Below are 14,980 nucleotides of genomic sequence, written 5' to 3'. Positions count from 1 at the left end.
TCCACCACTCGGCTATGATAACATTTGCAAGAACGGATGGTTCACTTGCTCCAACAATTACTCCACGTGATAGATAACCTTCCACTTGGTTGAAAAGCTTGAAGAAAATTACTTGTTTTTGTCAATATTTTGGGGACCATTTTCGGCTAGCTCTTGGCCGAATGGTTTCTCCCTTCTCCTCCAAGTTTTTCTTGAATTTTCTAGAGTTGCCAAATGATGTCTTGTATCTTATTTGGTCATTACACCTATATATATATATATATATATATATATATACATATATAAACATGGCACATGGCCGGTCATGTGCTCCCTTTTTCTCCAATTTTTTAGATTTTTCTTAGGTGGGAAAAGATGACTAATATATTATATATATGTATATATATTTCATCCAAGTGGGGTATGACCCACACCTCACATGCATGTCACATGGTCTCCTTCTTAAATTTTCTAGAGAATTTATTTCAAGACATCTATTTATTTATTCTTCTTTCCCAATTCCAAATTTGCCCCTCGACTCTCCTCAATATTTCCATTTTGTCCCTAACCTTCCGCATTATTTCCACGGCCCATTTTGCGAATTTCTCTTTTTTCCCTTAGCCTCTCACAATATTTCCATACCAATAATAGTCATAAATAATATTCATAACAACTTGTACGTTAAAATAATTTTTGAAAATGGTTTCGCCCTTAACTTTTCACGACGACTTTGAAATATCCAAACGTACAAAATACGGGCTATAACACAAACAATACGGGTGCTCCCCACGGGGATGAACTAGGCCTAATAAAGCCTTTCTCAAGCAAGTCTTTCAATTGATCCTTCAACTCTTTCAATTCTGCGGGAGCCATTCTAGAAGGAGGAATAGATATAGGCTTGGTGTCTGGCAACACATCAATAGCAAAATCAATCTCCCGCTCGGGAGGAAGGCCTGGAAGCTCTTCCGGGAACACATCCGGAAACTCATTTACTACAGGAACTGACTGAAGAGTTGGCGGTTTAGCTTCTACATCTTGAACCCGCACTAGATGATAAATGCACCTTTTTGTGATCATCTTCCTTGGTTTAGATAGGAAATAAACCTACCTTTTGGTGACGCGGTATTCCCTTTCCATTCTAAAACTGGTTCTCCCAGAAATTGGAAACGAACCATTTTCATTCTACAATCAACATTGGCATAGCAAGAAGCCAACCAATCCATGCCCATAATAACATCAAAGTCTACCATTTTTAACTCATGCAAGTCTATCATGGTACGACGGTCACAAATCACAACTATGCAGTTTCTATATAATCGGCTAGCTATTACCGATTCACCAACGAGTGTAAACACCTCAAAAGGTTTGATCGACTCCAGTTCGACTCTAACCGACCCGCGATATACGGAGTAACATATGACAATGTGGAGCCCGGATCTATCAAAGCATATACATCATGAGAAAATACCGATAATATACCTGTGACCACACAGGAGAAGACTCAAGATCTTGGCGTCCAGCCAAAGCATAAATACGGTGCTGAGGACCGCTAGAACTGAGGACTCTCCCTCTGCCTCTACCATGGCCGACGAGCGCATGTAAACCTGGCCCCATAGGGCTTACAGATGACGAAGATCCGGCTACCGACCCTGAAGGCTGGGCCCTACCTCTACCATGAATTGAGGGGCAATCACGCATAATATGGCATGTTCGACCACATGAATAGCAAACCTCTGAACCCAATCGGCATGGACCCCAATGTAACTTCCCACACTGGGAACATCGTGGCATGGGTGGCCTCGCCTGACCCGAATCACCTCTGAACTGAGATCCCGAAAAGCTCTGACTCAGCCCGGAATAAGTGGATCTATCAAATCTCTGGCCTGCAAATCTTGGAGGCGCACTAGTCATAGAATGGCCTGAATGCCTAGAAAACTGTTGTTTGTGCCCGCCTCTATACTCACTCATCGGACCCGAAGATCTAGCCCTCTTGATATGTCCCCTATCATGCTCACGCTCACTTCTTTGTTGTTGTAGGCTTTCTTCTAAATTTTGAGCATGAGCCTGAATGCGTGAAATATCCATATTGTCCTGAAGGGACGCAGTCAAGCACCTATCCATCAAATGTGGCCCTAGGCCTTTCACAAATCGGTGCACTCGGTCACCCATATCCGCTACCATGGCCGAAGCATACCTAGCCAAAGAATTGAAGCGGAGACTATACTCTAAAGCACTCATGCTACCTTGCCTCAAATTCAAGAATTTATCGGCTCTAGCTCGCCGAACTTCTGGAGGCAAATAATGTCGGAGGAAAGCATCAACAAATTCTTGCCATACCAGGGAAGGCGCATTGGCTCCCCGTGAAGCCATCCAAACCGTGTACCAATGAACCGCAACGTCCCTCAATCTATAGGACGCTAATTCCACCGATTCGGTGTCCGAAGCATGTATCAAGCGAAGCGTCCTCAACATTCCATCAATAAAATTCTGAGGGTCCTCATCCGGCTTTGATCCAAAGAATTCCAAAGGGTTCAAGCTAATGAAGTCACGGGCCCTTGCACTAACAGCCCTATCACCTTGCCCCGTACTTTGCCGCTGAGTCTGGGCAGCAACCAAGTGAGTAAGCAAATGAATGACCTCTTTTACATCTTGGCCTAAAGCATTCGGTGGAGGAGCCGGAGGTGCTGGAGCTGGGGCTGAGGCTCCCTCACGCTCCTCAGAAATAGGTACTGACTGGAAGGACTGAGATTGAGCCGCATTCTGGACTCACTTTCCTCTACCACTGTTGGCGGTGCTCTTTTAGCCCGCTTTTCTGCCACTGTCTTGCCCTTTTGGGCTGTCGTAACCTTTCTCTTTACAGGCATCTCTGAAATACATAACACACCGTTAAGGAAAAAGAATTTATTATGTCATAGCTCTATCGCACGATCATATGAAGAAAGAAGGTCATTCATTCCTAAAAATGCCCGCAGCCTCTTGTTTATAAGTGTGGCACGCAACACACCCATAACCAAGACTCTACTGGACACGGCTCGTAGACACACCCTAGGACAGAACTGCTCTGATACCACTTTTGTCACGACCCAACCGGAGGGCCGTGACGGGCACCCGCTGCTAGCCCACCCTGGCACCTCTAACATACCTTTACTTTTACATCTAGGTGAGCCACATATTAAATCATACATTCTATCCGTCAATCATACTACTCCCATTGGACAACCAATACATTTATATCATCATTAACAACTGTGCCTATATCAATGTACATAAGCCGACGAGGCTAACAAAATGACATCCAAAATATAGGCCGACGAGGCCAATTACATCTAACTATATACACATGTCTACGAGCCTCTAAGGAGAGTATGTCATATCATATAGGCGGGACAGGACCCCGCTATGCCCATAACTATGTACACAAAAGAATCAATACCAAAAGCTATAGCTCCGAATGGAATGGAGCTCCGCTATGTAGTCCCTGAGAAATATAGCTATGGATCAAGCCTGTCTTCCTGGCCACTTGCGGGCATGATGCAGCGTCCACAAACAAAAGGACGTCAGTACGAAGAATGTATTGAGTATGTAAAGCATGATCAATATCAATATAGAAGCATAATAAGCAACATAAGGAATAACATAAGATGGGAGATAGTAGTATCATCGTCATAAGCACTTACTTGCTTTTCATAGTGACTTTCCATTTCTAATGCGTGATTGTGTACATACATCCATATCCGTATCCGTACTTATTTACATTTTGTACCCATAATCGTACTCATATACATATTCTTATTCGTATTCGTATCATATTCGTATTCATACTCATATCTATATCATCTACATATCATTTACATAGCATACCCGACCACGAAGGTTTAGTGTTTCACGTACCCGACCATGATTAGGCTCGATTATCATACATACCTGGCCAACCAAGGCTTCAGGGTTACACATACCTGGCCCTACCAAGGCTTCAGGATTATCCGTACCCAACTGCAGAGGTGCACGCGCGTTACATAAATATATACATATTCTACCCGTCCTTATAAGCTTGGGGTTCCATAATAGTCATACATAGACACATATACATATAAGCTCATAGGCATCTTTAGCCTCATTACTATTATCATCGTCGTCATTATCGTTATCACCATTATCATCGTCATCATTAACGTTGTCACTATCATCGTCGTTCATTACCTCTATCCTTATAGGATTACTCGTCATATGAGGAACTTAGTACAAGCATAACACATATCGAGAATCATAAGCTTAGTAGCTTTTGAAGATAGAATCATTTGGAGGACATCATAGGCTCATAGAGGAATAGATATTTGGCCAAAGAACCATGCCTTATGAAAGAAGGATTAGCCTTACATACCTTCCTGTTCAGCTATTCTACCACGTGCATGTTATCCTTCAATGCTCACGTTTCTACCTTCATTAGAGTTATACTATCATTAGAAAATTGATAGCTAGCATATACGACTAACACTAGAGAAAATTGGACAGCATCTCCTTTATTTATACGACTTCCTCCATATCATATATCAACTTCCCAAACGTCAATAATACATTCACAATATCATAACAATACTCTTTAATACATACATTATCCTTACTTCTCAATTCACTTCCAATTCATCCATATTCATGGTCATAGCACACTATTATATCCACTCATATACAATGTCTATCCCATGTTCTTAATGTCATTTATAACATGATTATAATCATAGCATATCAAGAATCATTACTCAACCCAAACTATTACTCAAAGATGACACTATTCCCACATTCAAGACCCATTTTCTATATTCTTCTACAATCCAAGTGTTTCAAATTTCAAACACCTTAAACAACATGGAAATACCATAAAACTTATCTTAGATGGTGTGGGAATGAATCTTGAGTGGAAATACTTCACTTGAACCAAACCCTAGTTCTCCTCCAATGGAATCTTTTGTAGTCCTCTAACCCTTGGAAGCTTTCTAACACATAAACACTTGATTCTAGTCTTTGATCTTTGTGTTCTCTTGAACTTGAGTGGAATATGCATAGAGGAGGGTTTTTGAGCTCTCAACACTTGTAGAATATGAAAAATGAAGTAAAAGAACCCAAGACATCTATTTATACAAACATTAAAAATTAGCCCGTCGGGACTTCCACGGACACTTATACGGTCCGTATAGTATTGTACGGTCCATATAAGTGGTCGTGGTTCACCAACCAGAAAATCAACTCCCTGCTGGGAGTTATACAAACACCTTATACAGACCGTATAAGTGGTCGTATAACTCCACTTCCCTGAAATGGTTTCCGTCATTTCGTTCGATCTACAATCCTTATGGAACCTTCTTAACACTTGAATAATACTCCATTAACCATACAATAGGCTCTATATCAGCCCTTTAAACCATCACCACATAAACATTAGCTCAATCATAGCAGAACCTTTTCGAACACGACTTACGTTTCGCTCCCTTCAACAAACTAAACTTCACATATTCATAGAACTTCAAAATCTTATTGTATGAAGCTCAAGTTATCTAATCCTTCGCTTGATCTCGTAGGGATTTCATAATCACCTTAAGCTCACATTAGCCTATCCACAAGGCAACACATGCGGAATTTCCGAGGTGTAATAGTTTGCATATGGACAATGGTGTTGCCATTTGTGTGACTTCATTTCTCTATCCTTTTAAAACTAAGGAATTTCATAACAATGTGTACGTACACATGTACTTTCTGCATTTGAAATTAGAACAAGTTGCTCTCCTAGACTGTAAATATATACATACATCTCTGCTCTATTTAAACAAATGACGCGAGACTTATGATAGTACTGGTTTAGGCGTTCAGCTTCTTCTGGCTAAATTAGTTCCAGTTGTGCTCCTTTCCCTTTCTATTTCACCTCTACACCCTTAATGCATTTTCTCTCTCTTCTTTTCTGGTTAAGAAAAGTAACTAAAGTTAACGGTGTTAACATCAAGTTAGGTCTAGGGATTAAAATTGCATACTTTATTTAATTAAAGGTTAAATGTGCTTAGTGCATTAACACAAGGACTAAAATCATAATTAGACAATAAATCAGGGACTAAAATAACCATTTTCCCTTTTTGTAAACGTAAAAATACTTGCAAATTTATATTTTTTGTAAAATCCCTTTGAGGATATTAAAAGTCATTAGTATAATAGAAAAATACTTATCAATATTTTTTTACCAAATGCTTTAACTGTTTATTATTAATTTAACACGTTTATCTAAATATATAACTAATTATATATAAAATAAATGTTAACAATTAAAAATACTTTTCAAACACTTGATACTTATGGGTAGGAGTGTCAATGATTTTTCAAAAACCGGATGAACCGATCGAGCCGTACCGTACCGAACCGATTTTTAAGTTTTATTTAATAAAACCAAAAGTTTCGATATAAATCTATAACCGTATCGAAATTAGGTTAGATTTTTTTATTTTATAGAAATTACCAAAAAAATATCGAACCGAACCGAACCGAATAAATATATACGTAGAAAATATATTTTATGTATTAAATTTATAATACCCATTAACTGTTTTTACCTTGAGCCTTGCCTTGGGTTGAATTTAGATGGAGAGGGCTACAATTTAAATTTAAACCGACTCTATCCTATCAAAACAATATACAGAAGGTCTCAGAACATTACTCTACTTAAGGTAATATCACTTATTATCAACAACTGTAGAAGACTTAAAAGTCTGTTTTATCATCTTCTGATTTTTCTTCCCTCTTTATTTTTTCTAGTCTTGGAAGTGATTATTCAGTCCGCATAATATTATCTGTAACTTTATCTTGTAAATTCTTTAACTTAAAATTTAGTACAATTACCCTTTAACCTAAGCTTTACTAGTTCACATAATTTATAAATATTGGTCCATCTATTTCAAATTAACTGATTGGTGTGAAGATTACCAATTTAATTTATTAATATAGTTCTTCTCATTAACATTTTTTTAATGATAATGATATTCTATTAGAAGCAACAGTATACATTTAGTAGTGACATTTATTAGTGAGATTTATCGATAATGTTGCAGTTTTTGTTTATAGCTTTTTAATTCATAAATTCAATTATATTTTGGAATTGCATTGGCCATTAGGTGACCTTTTAAAATACTGAAAATTAACTGAACCGAACCGATATAAAAAAAAAATCGAGAAAATGAGACAATTTCAAAAACTCTACTTTTCGTTATAGAAAATAAAATAATCGATTTGATATAAATTTTATAAAATAACCACTGAATCGTACCATTGACATCCGGGTTCTTTTGAATCCGTTAACGCGAGGGGCCTCTAAAAGTCTTCGGCTTTAGGTTTACGTATTTGCTTTTTCGCCTGAAGCAATAAATTGAACCAATCAATCCCACCCCTCATTTGTCAATATTTAGGATTTAAAATAAATAAATAAATAATAAATAGAATAATAAAGGGGAACGTGGAAGGGAGTGGAGTTTAGATTCCCCTGTCTGTTTATCAGAGCTCTCTTTGTTTCATTCACATTAATACAGATCACCTCACACTTTGGCAAACCACCATACGACGTCGTTCTCGTTCGTTCCCTGGTAGCTCAATCAAGAATAATATAAAAGCCTTCCAGGAAGAGACAAAGTGTATTTGAAGCAGTTGAGTTCAAAGTGATTGATTATTTTGCTACTCATTTCCAGTCTTTGTATTGGGTGCGTGATCCAATATCCATATTTGTCATTTTGTTGCTCTGGTATAGTAACTCCATTTCCAATAAGTTTGAGTTGAATAGAACAGAATTGAATGGCTAATATGGTGAAACGGATAGGATTAATAGTGGGTCCATGGACTCACAAGAAGATCGTGGATCCTCTTCTCCAAATCCTACGCAGGTACTTCTATTCCTCAAATTCTACACTTGTAACTCATTATAATGTGATCAATGTATGACAACATTTACATAGAGAGTTGGTGATGTGTGTTTTTCAGGGGTGCAGAGCCAAAGCAATTGGCATTCTCTGGGGCTCTTGGCGTCACATTGGGTCTCTTTCCCATTGTTGGTATGTTTTACACTTCTCCTCCTTTCCTACATATTTCATCCTACTATCCATCCGATAATATTCTATTTTATACTACTTTCAATCTTCCACAATTCAAATTCATTTAACTATTCATGTTTTCATTATCACATTAACCTTTTACATCTTTGAAATTTACTCTTCCACTACCACTAATACACAAGTCAAATCACTACCTTGTCAAGTCAAACACTATCATATATGGAGGGCAGTAATAAATTTGTCAAGATTAATAACATGGAGTTAGTCTTTAATATCCCAGCTTTTGTTTTTAGCTATTGCTATGAAAGCATTACATGTTTGCTACCTTGAGCTCATGGTAAATATTTATCTCGTGTTCAATTCATTTCTTGTCCACGTGCAAAATGTTGCGACGCAAAGTTGCAATCAAGGAGGAAACACAAGATGGTCATAATGTTGTTCAGATGGATTGCCTCGTTTAAACCATCGAAAGTGGAATGGCCAGCTGATAAGAAAGCAATCCTTTTTCCTACCTACATTCTCATTTATGCGATTTAGATGTTGGACAAGTATAGAAGTCCACTTCAAAATCTCTACGTTTAGTGCTTTACAATTCAAAACAGGCCAAAAGTTGGACTTTGGTTGTCTCTTGAGCTCGTACAATTACAAGCTATAGTTGAATTGCTTTTGCAAAAGACAAATTTGTGTTAGTCTTTAAATGATTTTCCAAAGTTTCCGATTTAAATCCAATTGTCAAGGAAAATATAGTGATGGTGGTACTGGATATGACAATGCAGCTACCAACAAACATGAAACAATATAAGATTTATGAACCCAACCTTTATCTCTCTTAATCGAGGGACAACTTCAGGTCCTCCCGGATATTGTCTAAAAGTCAATTAAAAGCTTCCTTTTACTTCATAAGTTACCTTTAGAAGTTGGAATCTATGTGAAAATTCTAGATATGAACAGAAAGATTTAGTAGTAATAAATCTTATAAGTTGGGTGTGAAAATGGAGTCAAACACGACCTTTGAAAAGATTTGGCGACAAATACTTTCACATACAGGTGAGTAGTGGAAATTGCAACAGATGGGACTACTCATATGCTAAACACTTTGCAACATCTTGACGACATAGAGTGTAGAGCACACTTTCGAGAAGCTACTGAGAGTTATGAGCTAAATATGGCACATCTATTGATAATTCCTCCCAGCCATGAACTACAGTGGACAATGACATCATATGTGGATTTTAGTTGTTCAAAGTTTCATTGCCTAGATCTAATTACTCATCAAGACGAAAGGATTTCAATGATGTCAACCTGTCAACGGAATCAACATAAACTTCTTTAAGCATTAATATTGCAAGTTATGATTTGGTTTCTCAGCTTTCTGGCTAGTGGCTGTAAATGATTAACTGGAATATTTCTTTTGCTATGGTTGCCTGATCTACAATCTACTTTACTTTGACAGGGGTTGCTGTATTTCTATGCGGGTTAGCTATTGCAGTACTTGGATCCATGTGTCATGCACCAACTGTGCTGTTGGCAAACTTCATTGTTACTCCCATTGAGCTGAGGCACTGAACAAAGGGCCTTTGTCTAGCATTGTTTTCTTTTCTTTTTTTCTTTTTTTTTGGTCACAAAGACTGATGTGCCTCCCCTCAAAGTTTAAATAGTCGGTATCAAAGCCCCTTGATGATCGAACAAATATTCACCGGACCTCGAATTATGAAATATGGATTCGTATCATGATTTATTACTTGGTTCTGCCATAGATGTTCTTGTTGCTCAGACTTCTTTTCATCACTTTCTGAGTAGATAGACACGAAGAGTTCTGTGGTGTCTAAGAGGTTGGGGAATAAAATAAGGCAACATGTACGTGCTGAAATGTTGCACATTTTGCTTCTGTTTCTGTTGGCTCATGTTTGAATACAGCATCTGTGAGAACTGTTGGTATGTGTAGTGGCCAAATTATTTTGAGGAAGCAAAATTAGAATTACAACTTTTTGGTATGTGTAGTGGTTAAATAAAATGAAACCATGAACATTTTTCATGTCATAACTTACAGCATATGGAACCACAAACCATGAATGTTTTTCCCTGTCTTGATTTTTCATAGGAACTTATAAGTAAAACCAATTGTGCCTCTAGAAGTAAAGAGCCAGGGTAAAAATGAGAAGTCTTTGTTTCTACTAACCTAAAATAATCCATTTATGTTATGAAGTATGAAGATATTTACAATATTAGTTTACTGGTAATAATTTGGCAGGAAGAAAGAGGTGAAAAGAATTATAATAAGAGTTCAAAGAAGAAAAATTAAAGAAAATTTAAACAGAGCGGGCGGTTGAAACTTTCGCGAGTTAAGATCAACCCACATCGCAACCACACCACAATCGACCGCTGCCATCCCTAACAATGGAGAAAAACGTTAGAGAGAAGTGTTTTAGGATAAGTAGAAGTAAGACTGAATACATGCACTGCAAGTTTAAGAGCATGAGAGTAGCAAAGTTGAGGTGAGATTAGACGGGATTGCGGTGCAAAAATGCAAACAATTTTGATATCTAGGCTCGTTGTTTCAAGGATTGAATGATAGATGAAGATGTTACTCATAGAATTAAAATCGGATGGTCTAGATAGAGAAGTGCTACCGGGCTGTTATGTGATAGAAGGATGCTTACCAAAGTGAAGATAATTTCTACAGAACAGTTATAAGACTGACCTTTTGTTCCAGGAGGAATAGCCTCTCATCATATTGCAACAGGAACATTGGACATATTAGCGGGCCTATTCCATCTCAACGTCCATCTTCCACAACGTCTATACAAAGGATTACGTATGGGAAATATTGAAACCGTCAATGTTATATGGTACTGAATGTTGGCTGCTAAAATCCAACATATCCTTAATATGAGTGTTGCAGAGATGCAAATATTAAGATGGATTTGCAGCCATATAAGATTAGATAAGATAAAGAAATGAATACATTCGCGAGAAGATGCAAGTAGCATTAATCGAGGATAAATTGAGAGAGGGCCTTGAGATGGTTTGGTCATGTCTTGCGTTGACCTACAGATGCACCAGTAAATAGTTGTGAAAATATGTGAATGAAGGTGTTAAAAGGGGACGATTTAGACCTAAAATCATATGGAAGGAGGTTGTCTTGAAAGAGCTACAATTTTTTTGGAATTAATGCAAACTTGGCATAAGAAAGGACACAATGGAATAAAAAGATCCATATAGGTGATATCTACTAGTTGCGAGTAGATTTTAGTTTTGTTAGTATGTTAATATTGGACATATTGCTTTTCTAGGAGTATTTGACCTTATCATAAATATATGCAAGTAAAAATGTAGAGAACCTATCATTATTCTTTGTATATTATTTAACTTAGTTTTGACTTTTAAATCCGACCTTTGTAAGCAGGTTCCCAGGAAAGATTGGAGAGTCATAGCTGGACCACTTAAATACCAACCTCCTTAGACAGAACCTACTTACGCCGTGATGTAAGCGAAGAATAAATAACACACACAGATTTATAGTGGTTCACCCTCAATGTGAGAGCTACGTCCACGTTGCTGCTGCAGATCTTATTAAAGAAGAAATATTACAAGTGTTTACAACACTCAACCTCACAACCCCAATCCCAATTACACTCAAGATTTTTTTTTTTTTACTAAAAAATTCTCTCAAAGACTTCTCTTACTTAAGCCTTTCACTAAGAGTATTTCTCTTAGATTTTTCTCTCTTTGGGATGTGTTGTCTTCTTCAATTTTTGGTGTGTCTAGCAAATGAGAAAGCTTCCCTATTTATAGGTATGAGATGAACCTATTGATGTCATTAGTGACTCAAGCAAGCACTTGACAATTTTCCAAAGACAAGGAAGATGTTTTCTTCCTCAAAACAAGGGAAGTGTTTTCTTCCTCAAAACAAGGGAAGTGTTTTCTTCCCTAAAATAAGGGAGGTGTTTTCTTCCTCAAAATAAGGGGATGGACCCAATAGAGAACCTATCATTATTCTTTGTATATTATTTAACTTAGTTTTGATTTTTAATTGTTTTAGTTGGCATGATGATGACATGAGATGAGTTTAGATAGAGAAACATGGTCAATGAGAATTCATATTTCCCCAACTTGTTTGGGACTGTGGCGTAGTTGTTGTATGAACCAATTTCAGATCCAAACTACCAAATCTTAGCATTTAGCTTGCAATAACAAAGAAACTTGAGCTTAGACATTCTTCTGTAGGTTCTTTTGTATGCTTCTTGTATATTGAGTTGGTACTACCCGTATGCCAATAAAATCTGCACGCCAAAAATGTTATGGGGACAATAGAGATCTTCTTTTTTGGGCTTGGGTGGAGGGGTCACGATTTCCTGCCTATGATGTTTACAGGGAGATGGGGATATCGACGATAATGTTTCACATCGAATTGGTGCACGGTGGATGAAATGGAGGTTCGCTTCCGGAGTGCTGTGTGACAAGAAGTGCCACCAAAACTTAAAGGAAAGTTCTACATAGTGGTGGTTAGACCGACTTTATTGTACGAGGCGGAGTGTTGGCCGGTCAAGAACTCTTACGTTTAGAAGATGAAAGTCGCGGAAATGCGAATGTTGCGATGGATGCGTGGGCACACTAGGAGGGATAAAATTAGGAATGAAGATATCTGGGACAAGGTGGGAGTGGCATCGGTGGAGAACAAGATGCGGGAAGCGAGGCTGAGATGGTTTGGGCATGTGAAGAGGAGAGACACAGATGCTCCAGTGCAGAGGTGTGAGAGGTTAGCTATGGACGGTTTTAGGAGAGGTAGAGGGAGGCCGAAGAAGTATTGGGAAGAGGTGATTAGACAGGACATGACGCAGTTTCAGCTTACCGAGGATATGACCTTAGATAGGAGGTTGTGGAGGACTCAGATTAGGATAGAAGGCTAGGTTCCTTATCCTTTCATCCTAGTAGTTGTGGTTTTGCTCATTCGTTTATTGCCATTTGATTTCTGCTTATATTTGTTGGGCCGTGTACTTCGATTATCTTATTTATCTATGATAGCTTATGCTCCTTTCTTTCCAGACTGTTCTATCATGACTTTCTCGCTTTTGTTATTTCTCGTTTTCATATTGTTTTTGATATGCTTGTCCCTATCTGACCTTTTGTATTGTTTCTCTCTTGAGTTGAGTTGTAAGGTCTGCGTACACTGTACCCTCCCCAGACCCCACATTGTGGGATTCTACTGGGCATGTTGTTGTTGTTGTTGATGTTTACAAGTAAGGGGTACATACAATCAACTTCTGTTCTCAAAAGCTTGAACCTGTGATGACTTCTTCAGCAGGATTTCTTGGGGGGATTCTATCAGGGAAGATGCATGTTTATATGCACACGTTAGTTCCTCCTGTATGAAAAATAGCTGGCGTCAGTTTTGAGGTCCTTCCAGAAAAGGATTTTTTTTTAGCTTCTGGTACAATGAGATAAGTTGGAGGTTATTTAAGTGAGTAGTGAATTGTTATTTGGTTTCATCTGATTTTTGGTCTTCCTCTCAACCATGTTGTCTTTATTTTACATTTTTAGTATCCTCATTCCTTTATGTGCCTCCCACTTTTGCAGTTTGGTGATTCCATTTCTACGTTTAGGTGAATCTGTGAGTGGTGGACCTCATTTTGCCTTGACCTCAGATGCATTAAAGAAGGTCTTGACTGGTAAGGCTTCGTGGGAAGTTTTGCTGAGCATTTACCATGCGGTGGGTAAACAAGTTCTCATTTTAAGCGTCTTTTTCTCATATAAGTATTATCTTCTGATTGTTGCATTGATGGTCTACTTCTTGAGCCTTAAATCGATAGTGTAGTAGTGCTGTTTGGCCAAGATTTTTGCAGGTCAGAAATGCTTATTATAAAAAAAGTGAGGTGTTTGGCCAAACTTTCAGGAGGAAATAAGGACTTTTGGAGAGTAGCAGAAACTGTTTTTCAGAAGCTAAAAAAAAAGTAGTTTTTGTACTTTTTTGAAAAACACTTTTGGCCAAACACTCAAAAGTGTTTTTCAAATTGACTAGGAGCTAGGTGACATAATTATGACTTGCCAATGGATAACGTGCAAATTTATCAGCATCTTTATGGCTGTGAGTTTTACACGATTATCTAAGAAATTACTAATCCAGTAAATTTTTTCTAACTTCCAAGTCAAACCTCTATAGAAAAATAGTTAGACAGGGTCTCTGCTGTACAATCTTGATCCTGATGTATGTTTCCCGTCTATTCCTTCGTATTTTTCCTCTTCTTTTTAGATTAAGTAAGAAGCAAGAAAAAATATGTTCTTCTGCTGATTTTCAATGATGAACTATTTTACAGTTGTTGGGCTGGCTTGTTGCCGTACCATTCATCCTGGCAGGGGTTTATCTACTGTTTTTGCCATGTTTTACAATCTTGGTTCGTAAATTCAGTAGTGTTCCACCAAGCAAAATCACTAGTGTTCCTTCGAGCCCAAAGAGAGCTGTTCCTCCCAGCCCAAAAAAGGCAGTTCAACCCCTTACAGAAGTCAGGGTTAAAGTGAGGGACGTTTAATAGACATTGAAACCAATGTATTACTAGCATTTCTGTACATGCATCAAGTTCAGAGGAACTGACATTCAAAACTGCTGCAAGTGATATTAAAATTATGTTGTCTCTTTCAATTACCCTTCTACAGCATGCAAGTATTTTCTTTGAGATTAGCAATATATTTAACGAGAATTTCTTGCCATCTATACAATTCTTCTCCACTGCCCCTATAAGGCCACAAAGAAATATAAAGAAACTAGGATTTCTCAGCTTCATTTCAAGTGTTTGATTATGTAAAAAGGATTTTATAGGCGCTAAGCACTAAGCGCGTATTAGTATGTGATCGAACTTTTTATCGATGTACAATTACCTTTTGAGCAAAAACAAAAGAGAAGTTATTGACTTTGTTGTCTAATTCACTAC

General features: G+C 37.8%; 1 protein-coding gene across 1 annotated transcript; it reads left to right on the top strand.

Annotated features, from left to right (window-relative positions):
• Positions 1-7,328: 7,328 nt before the first annotated feature.
• On the top strand, positions 7,329-14,691 carry LOC132606192 (uncharacterized). Its single transcript, XM_060319579.1, has 5 exons — positions 7,329-7,886; positions 7,984-8,054; positions 9,508-9,613; positions 13,632-13,764; positions 14,369-14,691. Exons 1-5 carry the CDS (start codon positions 7,798-7,800, stop codon positions 14,579-14,581), a joined length of 612 nt encoding a protein of 203 aa, XP_060175562.1. The 5' UTR covers positions 7,329-7,797; the 3' UTR covers positions 14,582-14,691.
• The last annotated feature ends 289 nt before the right edge of the window (positions 14,692-14,980 follow it).

This window comes from Lycium barbarum, chromosome 8 (assembly GCF_019175385.1).
Source record: "Lycium barbarum isolate Lr01 chromosome 8, ASM1917538v2, whole genome shotgun sequence".
Taxonomy (NCBI): domain Eukaryota; kingdom Viridiplantae; phylum Streptophyta; class Magnoliopsida; order Solanales; family Solanaceae; genus Lycium; species Lycium barbarum.
This window is presented reverse-complemented; position numbering and strand designations above follow the sequence as displayed.